The sequence below is a fragment of the Cryptomeria japonica genome, chromosome 6 (assembly GCF_030272615.1).
Source record: "Cryptomeria japonica chromosome 6, Sugi_1.0, whole genome shotgun sequence".
NCBI classification, from domain to species: domain Eukaryota; kingdom Viridiplantae; phylum Streptophyta; class Pinopsida; order Cupressales; family Cupressaceae; genus Cryptomeria; species Cryptomeria japonica.
Genome location: NC_081410.1, coordinates 585,282,514 through 585,299,882, shown reverse-complemented (window position 1 = coordinate 585,299,882; position 17,369 = coordinate 585,282,514). Strand labels below are relative to the sequence as shown.

Here is a 17,369-nt window from a genome sequence, read left to right as displayed (position 1 = left end):
TTAGGACAAGAATAATAATTACAATTAAAATTAAATAAAATTGTTGTTTACGTAAAATAAAAAAAAAAAAAAAAATTATTCTAAAAGATAATATTCTTAAATTTATTTTTTAATTTAAAATTTATTCTATTTAATTTTAAAATTATATGAAAACTATTATATTTAATAAATTTAAAGAATTACTCAAATTCAGCTATGCACTCAACGACGATAATCTTCATTATCCATTAACATTGGAATCGACTAGACTTGTCTACTGAAAATAAATATTCACCGAAAGATAATGAAGGAAGTACAAATAAATTATCTGCTAAACCTCAAACCCTAACCTATTCCGTATTTACATTAGCATTCACTTTTCTCAGAGGAAACCCTAATTTAGTCTTTTGTTGTTGCCGCAGCTTCCGTGTTCAACACCATGATGTGTCGCAAACTATTTGTTGTTGCAGCAGCTGCCATGAACTCCAATTTATGCTGCAAACTGTTTTGTATACACCCATTCCATTTTCGCAATGTTTTCTCAACGGAAGCTCAATCGCAGACCCTCTTTTCACACTTCGCCTCCTCCAAACTTAACATGTCTGAGGCCGACATCACTCGGATTTTCAAGTTGGCCCCCAAATTGCAGAATCTTCAAACTCTTAACAACGTAGAGCAGTACGTTCATTCGTTTAGAAAGCGCGGCTTCACTGAAGACCAAATTGCCAACATAATAAGGCTACAGCCCCGGCTTGTGGGAATTGCAGAAGGAATATTGGAACCTAGGATTAAATTACTGGAAGATTTGGGTTTTGCGGATCGAAATCTGGCCAAATTTTTGAGGAACAATCCCAGCATCTTGAGCTTAAGCCTCAAGAACGATCTTCTTCCCAAGATGGAGTTTCTGAAGAATGTATTTCAGTCCCAGGATATACTCATCAAAGCCCTGTTAAGAGCACCACGACTTCTCAGTGCTAGCCTGGAGAAGACCCTGAAGCCCTCGCTTGCTTTCTGGGAAGGATGGGGCTTTTCTGGGACGAAGCTATTGAGTTTCTTACAGGTAAACCCTGCCGCTCTCACACGCACGTCTCTGACACCTGCTCAAGTGGATATCATTCACAAGATTGGCGGTGACAAAGAAAGCTTAATGTTCAAATATATTGTAAGTACGGTGGCTATTCACCGCGCGGAAACGCTAGAGGTCAAGATAGAGAACCTCAAACTCTGCGGGTTCTCGGCTGAAGAAATCTGGCAACTATTTGGAGCTTACCCTCTAGTATTTAATCTCTCCAAGGAAAATGTAATGAAAAAAATGAACTTTCTAGTTAATAACGTGGAACTCCCTGCAAATTATGTAGTGAAGCACCCTAGGATATTAACAGTCAGTTTGGAGAAGACTTTGAGACCCAGGTTTCTGGTTTGGCAGAAAATCAAATCCAGCAATGACTTCAATTTTGCTTTTTTCACGGTATTGTTGATGACAGAGGCAAGGTTTGTTAGCAAGATTATAAGAGGGCATCCTGAATCTAAAACATTGTGGACAATTTATGAAAATGCCATCTCTAGTGCCTCCAAGCGCACAAAGAGCTCAACAAAAACATAATTGTGGATGGAGAAAGTGAGAGTCAGGGTTCAAAAACCACAACAAATTAACTGATCGAGTTCTTGGCAGAACGGAGGCGAGCGCTACCAATCTAGTCGCTCTTCAAGCAAGGTATGCAATTTAGATATTCTCACCACAGCTATTAAGTGTGATGTAATTGGTGAATATTTAATACAATAGAAGTTTTGTTACATCTGAAAGTTATCTCAGATGTTTTATTGTTATGTTCCAAATGGGTACCATGCTAGTGCAAGGAATGAACAATTATACATAATGTTCACAAAACAAGTTTTCCAGGCCCTAAATGTTTGCAGCAGTTGTTATTAGGGGTTTGATGTATTATCATTTGGAACATCGTAGTCAGTTCTTCAAGAATACATGAAACCAGTAAACCAAAAGAGTAGCTTTTCCATTTATAGTGGAAGTTCATCAACAGTAACATCACAAAACATTATTAGTTGGAAGTCAACTAATAAGTGGTTAAAAGCAGAATTTTGGGACTTGGTCAGGCTCTGGCACGACAAATTAAAAAAATTGTATTTCTAGAGAAATTAGAGTTGTATTGTTTCCAATTCAGAATAATATCAATGACATTTATCGAAAGTGCAACTCCTCTCAAATTAAACTAAAATGAACAGGTTGCTGTGATACACGTAGCAGATACCCAATTGGAGAAATTGCTTACGATTTAATGAATTTGATATAATTCATAAATTAAATAAATTGCTGAGGGTTTAAAAATTTAAAGAAGGTCCTGCTGAAAATGACGATGAGTGTTTTAAGTTTTAGTGTTTAGGATTTTTTATAATGTTATCAACTTTTTAAAACAAGGTGATCTGAGATTGATTTGAGCAACTTCTATCAAAAACACAGAAATGTAGAAGACTCGGCAGCTTTCTGTCAAAATTTATGAGTTGACTCAGTGAAGGCAACAAATGCATAATGTTGGGTCTTTTCAAGTTCATCTCAGGTTTTTGCAATTCTACGACAGATGTATGATCTCTCAAAATTATGTTGAGTTTTGGGGACAGGTTGATGGGTTTCAGAGGTGAATTATATTTTTCCAGACTTTGTGGACGGCAGTAAAAATATTACATAAAAAATAAAATATTAATATTGAAACATGAATCAATAACAGTAAAAGAAGTTGCAATCTATTATTTATGCTGAAATTTATACAAAACTGTACTGCTGTTCAGCATTTTCAATCGGAGACAATAAATCTTACTGTCTGAACCCCGTCTTTAGCACCTTGAATGAAAATTGTACCATTCACCAGGGCGTTTCATATCAACACATCCCAGATATCCTGCACTTGTGAATGACCCACAAATCACAGGGATGCAAATTGCTACAATCTTCACAGTTAATGCATCAATTAATCTAGTGATCATACAATCTATTGCTACTTTTTTCATGTCATGTGGTGGGATTCTGCCAATTCTCCTCTGGTCTATATACAAGTTTGTAATGCAGTCTCACGCGCACCTAACAGTTAAATCCATTTCATTTTCTGTTATCGAAGAGTTCTTTACATTTGGGTAAACAGGGCCTAATCACAGTTACTTTTTTTTGACTTCTTGTTTATGTCTCATCATCATCAAGGAGTGTAGATACATTGAATCCATCAACACACAAGAAAAAATAAACTGCTATACTTTTTTGATGACAGCACCCAAAACCAAAATTTGTACTAGCTTACTGCAAGTGTTGAACATGAACTTATATGCACGTTGTCAAGAAAGCTTTGGAAAATCAAAATATCTTCCTATGGAGACGATCTAAAATTCAGTCATGTAGGGAATTTCTATTTTTAAATAAACCTATAAGCATGCTTTCTGCAAGATGGAGGAGTTGCTTTACCATAACAAAATATTGGGAAATCAATGTATCAAGGAATAGTTTTAGAGAACGTAAAAGAGAAAGTGATGTAGCCTGTGTAAAGTAATGAAATCTACACATTTTTTCAGATGCTAGTCAAGAATCATTGCTGCATTACTGCAATTTACAATGTAGGGAAGTTTTCTGCTACCTGATGTATAATCTTAATTTTGCATTTGCATGGATAAAATTATAATGCAATGATACCAGAAAGGATTGAAGATATTGAGTCATGTACCTAATGATACTCCAGATTCAAGCTCCATTGGACATCGTAATCTATGAAACAACCATTCAGTTATGTCTTAATGAGTATGCTTAAAGCTTCTCGTCTGGATGATAATCAAACAATGAAATCATGATTTTAATTTGAATGAAGTGTGATTTTTGATTTGGAAATCATGATAATCATATAACACATCATTAAATTGATAAAATAATCGACCATTGTAACTAAATTAAATTTGAAGCTATATTACTAATTAACAATCAATTGACTAAGAACATATTTTAATATGTACTCATTAATGCAAGTGTAACTCCACATGTTAAAACAATTAATAAAAAGAACGGAAAATAATATGTGAGAGAAGGAAAGTAGGTTTACGATGCATACATACAACGGATGCTTTCAACCCAGTTACAAGGGAACACAATGGATATCTTTGGGACCTTAATTGAAAGAGATAACTTATTCCACATAATTTTGATTGTAATACACAATGTATGATGTTAAGAACTCTGCTACCATACCTCTACAGACATTGTTGTGTTGATGGATATGTTTCTGGTTTACATTAGTGTGTTTATGAATTCACTGCCTTTTTATGGCCGACGTACCTTTTCTTTTGGAATAATATGCATCTGGATATGTTGTGGTCTTTTTGGCTCATTGATATTTTTGTTGATTTGGTAAAGATGAAGATGGAACACTAGTGTATCTTTCTGAATCAAAATGCAATAAACAGGAGAGAAATCCAAATGAAAATAAACTCACATAATTCTGTACGTTGATTAGGTCCTATTTTTTATATGAAAAATTATATCTTTGGATATTGTGAAGTAGGCAGGATACGTGAAGCAGTCAATTGCTGTTGATGAGTATAGGCAGGAGACATGAAGCTGTTAATTGCTGCACAATATTATAATTTAATCAGTTGAGTTGATCATATCAAGCATTGAAATATAAGCCATTGCCGAAAGCAACAATGTCTGTGTGGCTGATCCAAAATGTATGAAGTTATGAACAATACAAATACCTAAGGAACATATGACTGTCTCAATGATTGCTAGATTTGTCAGGCTATCTTTAGTAACAGCACTCAAATAAATTTGAATGGATTAACACTCGCAAACACACAACAGAATTCAGAGATTAAAATGCCTTGCTGGAAACAATAGTATTTGTAACTGCTGCTAGTAATTATTCATATTTGAATTGTTTATGTCGTACAACTCATTGATATACTTCCATTTAGGTGGGTCAGATTACACTAGGAGTCCTTGCTGGCATTGTAAGATCAGCCTAGGGCAGAAATATGACACTCAGCAATCAAAAATGAAATTATGTCTGGTCTGACCTTGGCAGAGCTGTATGTAGAGATCAGGTCGAAATTCAGACACCTGCGGCTGCTAACTGTCTGTGGCTCTCCCCGTTTTAGTCTTCCATTGGGCCTGCACCAAGGCTGGAGCAACAGATCTCACTTGTTTGGCCAAATTGCTTGGAAGAGCACCTCCGGGTGACACTAGATTTGTCACTGTTGGACGGGTTCCTCCAGGGGGCTGATCATTGAACTGGCAAATGCCCTAGCTGCTGTGATGTCTGCAAAAGATTTGCTGTTGATCTCAAACTGTTGGAGGAGGTATGAATTTCCAAGATGGCGTCACAGTATGATGATCCCGCAAATAAAGATTGTTGTTCAATCTTTACTCTGCCCTGTATTAGGCAGAATACTCAATTCACTACATCCAGTGAAAAAGGTAATTAAGAGAGGGTAAGGTTTTAATGATTAATGTTACTATCCTTGGGGATAAAATTAAATTTGTGATAATCTTGCACCTTTTCTTGATGTTCAGTATTCTAATGTCATACTGAATATATGCAATAGAAAGTGAAGGTGGTCTTCTTTCTTGTTTACATGATGAAGGTTAATAGATCTATATCATTAATAGTATCATATTAAATAATATCGAATAATAAAATAAATTATATAGGATTACTTATGATTATTAATTTGTTAATTTGTTGGAGAAGGAAAATTTGTGAGGTATTCAAAATTTATGTTTCAATGATGAATTAATCACATAAAGTGATATTAATTTTTAAGTTTTACAATTTTTTGAATTAAGTCAAGTTACGATTCAAAATGTACCTTACAAACTTTTAGCTGAATATCAATGTTGTACAAACTATCTAAAATAAATAGATGAGGAAATTTATAAAGCTATGCAATTGTAATTGTGAAACTTGCATGCCCATGCCATTTACCCTTTACCTTTGGGCTTATTTTTATTTGAGTGGCTTAAAATAACAATTACATATTGACAAATGACAGTCTTGTGCAAAGTTGACTCATTTCTTGATCTACTACACATTTCCATTTATGACTTCTTATACATCTAAAAATAATCATATCTATATCTGCACATATTTTCGTAACTTGACATTTATTATATCTAGTATTCCTCCCACTTGACATTAAATCCCCACAATAAAATTACTATTTGTTTGTCCTAAGTAAATCTTACCTCACATAAAATTGGGCCTTAACAATACAAAATTTGGACTCAAATTTTGTTCTCTTACCCGTTTCATTTCCACGTTGAGTTGACTTGCGACACATTTCTTGTGATCTATTACTATTTTTTGATGTTTAAATTTTCTCAATGTGTATTCATTATAATCAATTATTAAGGGTAAATCATATGCTATGCAAAGAAGAATCATTATAAACACTAAAAGAAATCTAGCATGCATCAAAGTCATTTTGATCATTTGTATTGTTTGAGATTGTTGTTCTTGATCATTTCAAATGACTTTTAAGGTTGACCCAATCAATGGGCCCAACTTAGAGAACTCGGCCCATGCAATTTTGATGATTTCCCCAAGGCATTTTTAAATATTGGCAATCTATAACATTTGATGGAAGATGCACATCAAGGGGAATTAGTTAGTAAATGTGTACATTTAGGGAAATAAAAGTTACATAGTAGATTTGAAAGTCTATATTGTGCCTAACTAGCCCAAAATCATAAGATTGACCTAGAATAAGTTATAGACCTAAATAGAATCTCAAGTACTTTGCATATTTGTGTTGTATATGATTAGCTCAAAATTGCAAGATTCACTTATAATAAGTTATAGAAATAGAATCTCAAGTACTTTGCATATTAGGGTGTTGATTTTATGGTAGTGATTAGACTGAAAATAAATAGCAAAGACAAGAATTACAACACATATCAGCATAACACACAAGAACACAACAGTACCTTGGGAAAACCCAACAAGAAATCTTTGATTATATTAGATTAATCACAGTCAACAAATAATTACAATGCCAGGCGCTTAGGACAACTTATCTTGCACAGTATGATAACAGATCTGTCCTTAGCAGGTTCGATAGTCTGAAACACAAGATTGCCAGCTCAATACTCAGTAAAAAGAAGAGATTCGCTTCTCCTTAATCAGGCTCGCTGACTTCAGGGTCTCATTCTACTGTTTTAGGCTAATGTCCTAATGCAAATATACTTTGCTGAAGATAAGGACAAATTTGCTAATGTATTGCAGAGATAGTTCACTGAAAGGATGATATGAACAATGATAAGTGCTTTGTACTTATAGGCGACTTAACCTTTAATCCTTCAAGTCGGCTAGCATATATTAAGTTACAATCAAATGTATTAGAGGTGGTGCCAAACTGAATTAGGTCCACATGCTATACATTAATATAGGTCATGCCCTATATGCAAGACACATTTGGGTTGGCCCTTATAACACGTTACATTTGTAAATAACCCAAGTTGCACAAGTAGGGCTTGACCCAAATCATATTACAAGTTACATTAATATCCCAAATAACACAATAAAATTTAAGGCCGAAGGCCACATTAAAATTTACCAAGCCGGGTCGGCCCAATCAAGGGATACGACCTAGCTACATTTTCAACATAGGGAACCTTTTTTCTCTACCTAATCACTCAAATTTGAGTCACATCAAAATTATTCATTTTTGCTACCAAAGCTAAGTGCCCTAAACCATCACATATAATTTCTACAAATAGTCTCAAGTAGTTTGCATATTTACGTTGTGTATACTTGGTTAAAAATTGTAGGATTGTCTTACAATAAGTTATAGACCTAAATAGAATCTCAAGTAGTTTGTATGTTAGGGGCACCTTTTTTCTAGACCTTGCCACTCAAATTTGAGTGCATCAAAATTATTCATTGTTGATCCTAGAGCTAAGTGCCCCAATCCATCACATTAAATTTCTAAAATAACTTATTATTTAATCATCTATTCTTCTTTGCCAATTGATTTAATCTAAGTTATTTAATTACCTAGATTAACATTAGGGATATTCTTCTCTATATTTTTGTTAACTTGTATTTCACATCACCCAAGAAAAACAATACTATTTCCTTTCATCACTTTTGTTTTTATCAATAACTTTATCCCTATTCCTTTATCATTTCATCGACATACCCTTTCTACTAGGTTTTGTTCTTTATTGTGTAATGCAACTTTTGTGCACCTTACCTACTCTTGAATACCTTTTTAAGGATATATTTTAGGCATGGTTTTTAATGATATTTTAATCTATAATATATTGTACATTCATTTTTTTAATGAATAAGTTGTGGGATAAGGGCCTATTCCCTTTTATAGCTTTAGACCTTAAAAATTGAGAAACAAGAAGAATAATGACAACAATCTAGCACTTGAGAAATCAAAGTAAATAAATAGAAAGGTAGAGATAATGTAACCACATATTGAAATCTATCCTCGAATGAAATCAAGGAGAAAGACCATAAACTTCATTTTTCTTTTGTTCAATCCTAGTTCGAGTGAGAAGAGCATCCATAGTCCATTGTGTTCCCACTCCCATAGCATCTTGGGGTTCCAATTTGAGTTTTTCGGCCTTAGTCTTTCTTAACCTTTGCTTACACAAGTCGCCATAGATAGGCTTAGATTTTTTGCTTGATGTAAAGTGAGGAGAAACCAATCTGTTAACAAGAAAATCTTCAAGGGCCTCATCCTCATATGTGGACTCTTGAATCGAAGGCTCTTGTATTGGAAGCATATGATATTTGAAAAATTTTAGTGTCAACAATTTGAATATTCTTAGGTGGAGCCAGCAAAGGATGCTTGTCTGGTGCAGGAGCACCTGATGTTTCTTGATGAAATTTTGGAGTGAATGATCCTCATAGGGTCAATGATTGAATAAAGGAATATTGAAGAGTCCAAAAGAGTGTTTTGAGGTTGTTTGTAGTTTGATTGTCTTTAGGCTTGATGAATAATGATGACCAGTAAAAACTCAATAGATACTGAGAGGGGGGGTGAATTAGTATAGACAAAAACTTCCTTAAACCACTTTGATTGCAAAGACTGCACTTAACTAGTAAACAGTATCACCGATCTAAAACAGGGCACTACCAGTAAAATACAGTATGACTGTGAAAGACATAAACTGGTAACACTTACATCTTCACCACACCTAATATCTCCTTTCCACTTCACCCATATGTATAAACAAGTAATACATCAGAAATATAAAGACCACTGGATCAACATCCATTACCACTTAACATAAAACACTAATCATCACATGAAAAAGCATCACACATGACACACAGATTTTTCACGTGGAAACCCAACTGGGAAAAACCACAGTGGGGATGAATACCCACAAGTTGTTCTTTGAACTCTTCTAAAGTTCGCTCTGTTAGGAGCCTAATCCAGTTAAGGACTTTACAATAGGTTATGTTAGGAACCGATCATGCTAGGGATCACCCGGTTAAGGGATGGCTAAATACCTGGTTAAAGGTTAGAACCCTGTTAAAGGTTACCTCACAAGAGGATTTGAAGAACTCAATGATTTTGAGTCACCCTATTAAAGGATTTACACAAAGCCTGTTAAATCTACCCAGTTAAGGGATTTTCCAACTGCTGAAATGGTTAGAAGTCAACAGGTAATACACTGATCTGATAACAACACTAAATGCCAAGGCAGATCCACTTTAGTTCCTTTACTTCTGCAATCACACTCTGCAGGTATCAACACACTTCTTCGGTCTGGCAAGAATCAAGTATCTCTTCACGTGGATACACACATAACATTTGCCAACAACTTCACAATGCAAATCATCATCGACCTTATAGGAAACAGATAGGTCAGTAGCATAAACCTTAAACCCTAATCATTTAGGTTATCAATACAGTCGGTCCAATCTTGACTGTTCAAACACATTGCATTGAATAAAATAGTCTTGAACAAATCTCAAGACGTTCTCCATCGTTCGTTCTTTGCCGCTTCTGGAAGTTGATAACCCATCACGTGTTCTCCACCGTTTAGTGAAACTTCACACATTCCCGAGGTAGATATGATCAATCTTCTTCATGCAAGATCCTCAAGGAAATTCTTCATGTGCACAAGGTTAACGTGGCAACACGGTCTGATCTTCATTTTAATGCTAACCCATCACAGTATGTCGTCGGTCGAATCATACAGACTTGAAATGCATCAACTGAAAACCCTGAAGTTGAGACTACCAACCGGTAGTCATACCAAATGAAACCCCGATACAAAAATTTCCATCTATCGGTTCACATTCCAACATACCGCTTCACTTTTTCACATATACCGGTTCACATCATCATACTGCTTCACTTTTCACATCATACCGGTTCACTTACTTCAATATACCGGTTCATACTTCAGCATATTGACATCAATGACAACATACAATATCATCATGTCATCAAACTTTGCATATATGCCAACAATCTCCCCCTTTGGCATTGATGACAATATACAAAGATATCTCTCTGCTTCACATCTTCTCCCCAATCTCTTCCATGTTATGTCTTCAAAACTGCAGATATCTTCTCTGCTTCACATCTTCTCCCCCTTTGACAACAATGCTAAAGTGGAGGCACAGACATCCATGTTCCACTATGCTGCTCCCCTTGAAGAGTAACATCCTTCAACACATCAATCCTGAAAAGATTTGTCAATGCAATACTTGATTGATGTGGAGCACATACCTTTAGTTCACCTCTTGAAGGGGCAACACCCCTAATTCACCTCTTAAATAGGTAAATGTAGCCTTCAGTAGAGGCTTGATGAATATATATGCTAACTGCTTCTTACTGGAAACATGTTCCAATACAACTTCTTTGTTTTGAACCTTCTCCCTCAAGAAATGATACTTGAGCTCAAAGTGCTTGGTTCTAGCATGCAAAACTGGATTCTTGGAAATATTAATTGCACTTGTGTTGTCACAAATGATACTTACCGGTTTAGATACAGGGACTTTGAAACCACTTAATACATGCTTCATTCAAATTGTCTGAGTGCAGTTCATAAATGCTTCTACATATTCTGTTTCTGCTATAGACTGAGAGATACAACTCTGCTTCTTACTCATCCATGAGACTAGTCTACCACCAAGAAAGAATGCACCACCGGTTGTGCTCTTCCGGTCGTCCACATTACCAGCCCAATCGGCATCTGTAAACACTTTGAGATTGAAATCATTACTGTATGGATACCACAATCCATAGTCAATAGTTCCCTTCAGATATCTAAGAATCCACTTGACTGCTACCAAGTGGGATTCTCTTGGACTTTTCTAGAAACGTGCAGTAATGCCCACTGCATGTGCAATGTCCGGTCTGCTGTGTACTACATAGTGCAACTTACCAATCATTGATCGGCATTCCTTCTCGTTCACCAATGCTGAGTCATCTTCTTTTGACAATTTACAACTGACCATCCGTGTACCAACTAGTTTGCTATCTTCCATGCCAAAGGTCTTCAACACCTCTTTGACATACTTGGACTGAGTGATAAAGATATCATCTTTCATTTGTTGAATCTGTAGTCCAATGAATAACTTAATCTCTCCAATTAGTGACATCTCAAATTCCTTCTTCATCTCATCTGCAAATGTATGACTCATCTTGTCATCTCCACCAAAAATTATGTCATCAACAAACACTTCACAGATTAGAATTTGATCTCCTTCTGACTTCAGATAGATATTGCTATCTTCACTTGTTCTTTCAAATCCAATCTTCACGAGATGGGAGTGTAAACGTTCATACCATGTTCTAGGTGCTTTCTTCAATCCATACAAGGCTTTATGTAGCCTACACACCATATTACTGTCTTCTGATAGGGTAAACCCATATGGTTGCTCTATATACACTTTCTCTTCAAATATTCCATTCAGGAATGCAGATTTTACATCCATCTGATACCCTTTGAATCCCTTGAAAGCTGCATATGCAAGAAGCATTCAAACTCATTCCAATCTAGCTACTGGAGCAAAGGTTTCGCCATAGTCTTCTCCTTCTTCTTGAGCATATCCCTTACATACCAGTCTGGCTTTATTTCTTACCACTGTGCCATCTTCATTCAGCTTGTTTTTGAAAACCCATTTGGTGCCAATAACATTTTTATGCTCAAGTCTGGGTACCAAATACCATGTACCATTCTTTTCTATTTGGCCAAGTTCCCCTTCCATAACCTTGATCCAATCTTCATCTTTATGTGCCTCTTTAAATGTTTTAGGCTCAAATTCAACGATCATGCAAGAGTTTTCTCTGACCTTTCTTCTTGTAAGAATTCCTGCATCCTTATCTCCCATGATCTACTTTGGATCATGATTTAGCTTTACATACCTAGGAATGATCTTAACAGATTCCTCTTGCTTTTCTTCTTCATCCTCATCTTCATCAGCATCAACATCTATCGGTGTAGGAGCACTGTTACTGGTACTTGGTTGTTTTGCAACCGGTTCCCAGAAGGTTACAATTGGTTCATCTACCACTTTCTCACTGCCGGTTTCTTAAGGTTTCTCAGAGGTTTCATCAAGTCTAACATTGATACTTTCAACAATTCTCTGAGTCCTATTGTTAAAACACTTGAGAGCTTTTCTCTTGGTGGAATACCCTAGGAATATTCCTTCATCACATTTTGCATCAAACTTGCTTTTGATATACCACTTGCTACCAAACACTCTAAAGTAGCTTACTACAGGAGTCTTACCGGTCTAATGCTCATAAGGTGTTTTATCCTTACCTTTCTTGATGAGTACCCGGTTCATTGTGTAGACTGCAGTGCTCACCACTTCTCTTCAAAAGGTGTGAGCAACCTTCCCTTGAATCAACGTCGTTCTGGCTGCTTCAATTATAGTCCGGTTGTTCCTTTCTGCTAGGCCTTTTTGCTATGGTGTTCGGGGGGCAGACAATTGCCTCTTGATGCCGTTTTCTTCATAGTACTTATTGAACTCTCTAGAGGTGAACTCACCTCCTTGATCGGTTCTAAGGCATTTGATCCTCTTACCACTTTCCTTTTCAACTAGTGCTCTAAAGGCTTTGAACTTTCCAAAAGCTTCAGACTTGTCTTTCAAGAATGTGACCCACATCATTCTTGAGCAATCATCAGTAAGAATCATAAAGTACCTATCTCCTTGAATACTCCTAGTTTTCATATGGCCACACAAATCAGTATGCACAAGATCAAGTAAATTTTTTGCTGTGAAAGATTTACCTTTGAAGGTTTAGGAAGACATTTTCCCCAGTTGACATTCTCTGCACAGAGGATTCTCTGGTTTGTTCAGCACAGACAATCCTCTAATTGCCTTGATCTTACTGGCTTTCACAATGTTATCAAAGTTAACATGGCAGAGTCCCCTATGCCATATCCAACTGTCATCAAACTTAGCCATTAGACATTGACTGATATTTGCATTCAACTGAAATAAGTTACCTTTGGTCTACATACTGGTGGCCATCAGTTCACCACTCTTTCCTTTTATTTTGCACACTCCATCTTTGAATTCCAGAGTGAGTCCATTATCATTCAGCTGAGCAACACTCAGAAGGTTATGCCTAAGACCTTCTACCTAATACACATTATCAACACTGCTTTTTTCATTTAGAGAAATGGACCCTTTTCCTTTTACCATATAAGGTGCATCATTACCAAATCAGACTACACCTCCATCATACTCTTTCAGAGATAGAAACTTTCTTCGGTCACCAGTCATGTGGTGAGAACAACCACTGTCAATAATCCATTCATTAGAATTATCAAAGCGGGAGACAAGAGCCTTCTTGTCTGACAAATCTTCCTTGACAACTACAAATACTATGTCTTCACTTTCTTCATCTTCTGATTCATCATCAGTGACACCTTTATCAACTGCAACAAGACAGTTTCTCCTATTTCCTCCTTTGAACTTTTTGAACCTCTTCAGTTTGTCCTTATTATCACCATTAGGACAGTTTACAACAATGTGTCCAATCTTATTGCAAGAAAAACATTTCAAAGGGAGCTTACCTCTGTATTTGCCAGTTCCCTTAGGAAGCCTCTTGGCCAAAAGAGCTTCAAATTCCATTAGGATCTCCTCATCATCCATATCTCTGCTTTGTCTGGGTTCACAACTGGTACTAGCTTCTTTACCCTTTCTAGATAGTGCATCAGATGCTTTAAAGGCTGAATTAGTCTTCTGAACACTGCCATCATAACTGTTTAGCTCATAAGCGGTCAACTTAGCAATGATAGAATCAAGGGACACCTTTGTCTTGTCAATAAATCTCAACTCCTGAATAGCGGCAACCCTTATTGTTTAGACAGGTAATAAGGAAAACTTTGCTAACAATGGTGGAATCATCCATTGTACCTCCTGCACTCTTGATGTCTCCAACAACAGTTTTAATCCTTATCCCATATTGTTGAATGGTCTCTCCTTCAACCATCCGCATATCTTCAAACTTTCCTCTAAGGCTTTCTTCCTTAGCCTGCTTCACATGCTCATCATCGCCATAGATAGACTCCAGAGTATCCCATACATCTTTGGGATTGTCTTTTTCCTGAACATCTATAAACTCAACATTAGATAGACTGCTGATAAGAGCTTCCATCACTTGCCCATTCTCCTGAATTTCTCTTCTTTGATCATCGGTGAGAGTACCGGTAGGGACAACATAAGTATTCTCAACATAGCTCCAGTGTTGAGCACCCATGCTTTTAATGTATATCTTCATTCTGTCCTTCCATATCTTAAAGTTGTCTCTGTTGAACTTAGGACCTTCCCTCTTCATCATTAGAATATGATCTTTTCCTCAAGCGGTTAAGCTTACAACACAGAGGACCTGAAGGGCGCTCTGATACCAATTGATGAATAATGATGATTAGTAAAAACTCAACAGATACTGAGGGGGGGGGGGGGTGAATCAGTATAGACAAAAACTTCCTTAAACCACTTTGACTGCAAAGACTGCACTTAACTAGTAAACAATATCACCAATCTAAAACAAGGCACTACCGGTAAAACACAGTATAACTGTGAAAGACATAAACCGGTAACACTTAGATCTTCACCACACCTAATATCTCATTTCCACTTCACCCATATGCATAAACAAGTAATACATCAGAAATATAAAGACCACTGGATCAACATCCATTACCACTTAACATAAAACACTAATCATCACATGAAAAAACATCACACATGACACACAAATTTTTCATGTGGAAACCCAACTGCGAAAAACCATAGTGGGGATGAATACCCACAAGTTGTTCTTTGAACTCTTCTGAAGTCCGCTCTGTTAGGAGCCTAATCCGGTTAAGGACTTTACAATAGGTTCTACTAGGAACCAATCCTATTAAGGATCACCCGGTTAAGGGATGGCTAAATACCCGGTTAAAGGTTAGAACCCTGTTAAAGGTTACCTCGCAAGAGGATTTGAAGAACTCAATGATTTTGAGTCACCCTGTTAAAGGATTTACATAAAGCCTGTTAAAGCTACCCGGTTAAGGGATTTTCCAACTGCTGAAATGGTTAGAAGTCAACAGGTAATACACTGATCTGATAACAACACTAAATGCTAAGGCAGATCCACTTTAGTTCCTTTACTTCTGCAATCACACTCTGTAGGTATCAACACATTTCTTTGGTCTAGCAAGAATCAAGTATCTCTTCACTTAGATACACACATAACATTTGCCAACAACTTCACAATGCAAATCATCATCGACCTTATAGGAAACAGATAGGTCGGTATCATAAACCCTAAACTCTAAACATTTAGGTTATCAATACAGTCGGTTCAATCCTGACCGTTCAAACACATTGCATTGAATAAAACAGTCTTGAACAAATCTCAAGACTTTCTCCATCATTCGTTCTTTGCTGCTTCTGGAAGCTGATAACCCATCACGCGTTCTCCACCATTTACTGAAACTTCGCATATTCCCGAGGTAGATAGGATCAATCTTCTTCATGCAAGATCCTCAAGGAAATTTTTCACGCACACCAGACTGACGTGGCAACACAGTCTGATCTTCATTTCAATGCTAACCCATCACAGGATGTCATCGGTCGAATCATACAGACTTGAAATGCATCAACTGGAAACCCTGAAGCTGAGACTACCAACTGGTAGTCATACCAAATGAAACCCCAATACAAAACTTTCCATATACCGATTCACATTCCAACATATTGCTTCACTTTTTCACATATATCAGTTCACATCATTATACCACTTCATTTTTCACATCATACCGGTTCACTTGCCAGTTCACTTACTTCAATATACCGGTTCATACTTCATCATATTGACATCAATGACAACATACAATATAATCATGTCATCAAACTCTGCACATATGCCAATAGTCTTAGCTTGTTTACTCAGTTTTGGCCTATGTGCTTTTGTAAGCCTAAAATGACATCATATAGCAAAATTGTGTAAAACTCCTTGTAAGGCCTCATAAGGCTTTTGTAAATGTTAATTTGATGTTAGGAAACCATCCTAGGGGGTCAAGAGTGTGTAGATATGCAAAAATTGTAAAAATGCATTATGAAGGAAAAGTTGTCATGTTTGCTTGACAACATTTTGCAACAATGTGAGCAATTTTTGGAAAAATGCTGAAACCGGTAGTTAGAGGACTGATTGGTGGTTGGTTTTGATTGAGTAGGCATATATAAGGCCTCTCAAAACATTGTAGAGGAGTTGGAAGATCCAAAGATTGAATTTTGAATAGCAACTTGAGACAATTTCCTAATTTCTTCAATAAATTTGCAAAATTGTTTATTGCAGTTCGTACCGGATGGATTGATTTTCGTACTGTACCTTCATGGATGCTTAGTCTGTGTTTTTGTGGTGCTTAGAAAGTATTTGTGTTCACTCATTGTGTAGGTCTAGTTGGTGTAAAGAAATTCTTTCTAGTTTACACTGTTCTCGGCCTGAGTAAGGGGTTAAAGCCCTAAAAATGGATCCAAATTGAAATGCCTTTGTGGTTTCTCTATGCCCTTTGGGATTTGAGTAATGGAGTTTGTATATAATGTAAATATTTCATTTTGTGCCCTAGAAGTTGCTTTGGATCATTTTAGCATCATGTCCTAGGCGAGCTCTGCCATAGCCCGGCTAGGGAACATGACTGCTATTTTTACTATTTCTTGCAGGGGTGGTCAAATGTGATTGAGGCAAGTGATTGGAAAGGAAGATGGTTGTCTTGCAGAGTCTCAGTGTGAGTGTAGAGATTGGATAGGGTGTAGAGACCTATAAAACCCATTGGTGAGGGCATATAAGCCTAAAACCCTTCAAAAGAGCCATTTTGGGGGCTGTACTTGTACAGACAACTCAGACCACCTCATCCCATG

The 17,369-nt window shown here is 36.5% G+C and overlaps 1 protein-coding gene and 1 long non-coding RNA gene across 5 annotated transcripts; one reads left to right on the top strand and one right to left on the bottom strand.

The window, feature by feature from the left end:
- Positions 1-284: 284 nt before the first annotated feature.
- LOC131035669 (transcription termination factor MTERF5, chloroplastic) lies at positions 285-5,600 on the top strand. 4 transcript variants are annotated; one of them, XM_057967393.1, is made up of 2 exons: positions 285-1,693; positions 5,052-5,600. In XM_057967393.1, the coding sequence occupies exon 1, from the start codon at positions 419-421 to the stop codon at positions 1,580-1,582; it is 1,164 nt and encodes a 387-aa protein (XP_057823376.1). In that variant the 5' UTR covers positions 285-418; the 3' UTR covers positions 1,583-1,693; positions 5,052-5,600. The 4 variants fall into 4 exon arrangements, with proteins under 4 accessions (XP_057823376.1, XP_057823375.1, XP_057823374.1 ...); XM_057967392.1 differs by having other exon boundaries at positions 4,951-5,574; XM_057967391.1 differs by having other exon boundaries at positions 4,942-5,574.
- On the bottom strand, positions 2,798-5,181 carry LOC131035671 (uncharacterized). The gene is made up of 3 exons (XR_009103992.1): positions 5,044-5,181; positions 3,702-3,742; positions 2,798-2,891 (listed from the first exon to the last, which is right to left on the bottom strand). It is a non-coding gene; the product is annotated as an uncharacterized LOC131035671 (long non-coding RNA).
- Positions 5,601-17,369: the final 11,769 nt, after the last annotated feature.

Excerpts from the sequence above, each read along its gene's own strand:
- LOC131035669 (XM_057967393.1), top strand. The coding sequence starts at position 419 with ATGATGTGTCGCAAACTATTTGTTGTTGCAGCAGCTGCCATGAACTCC.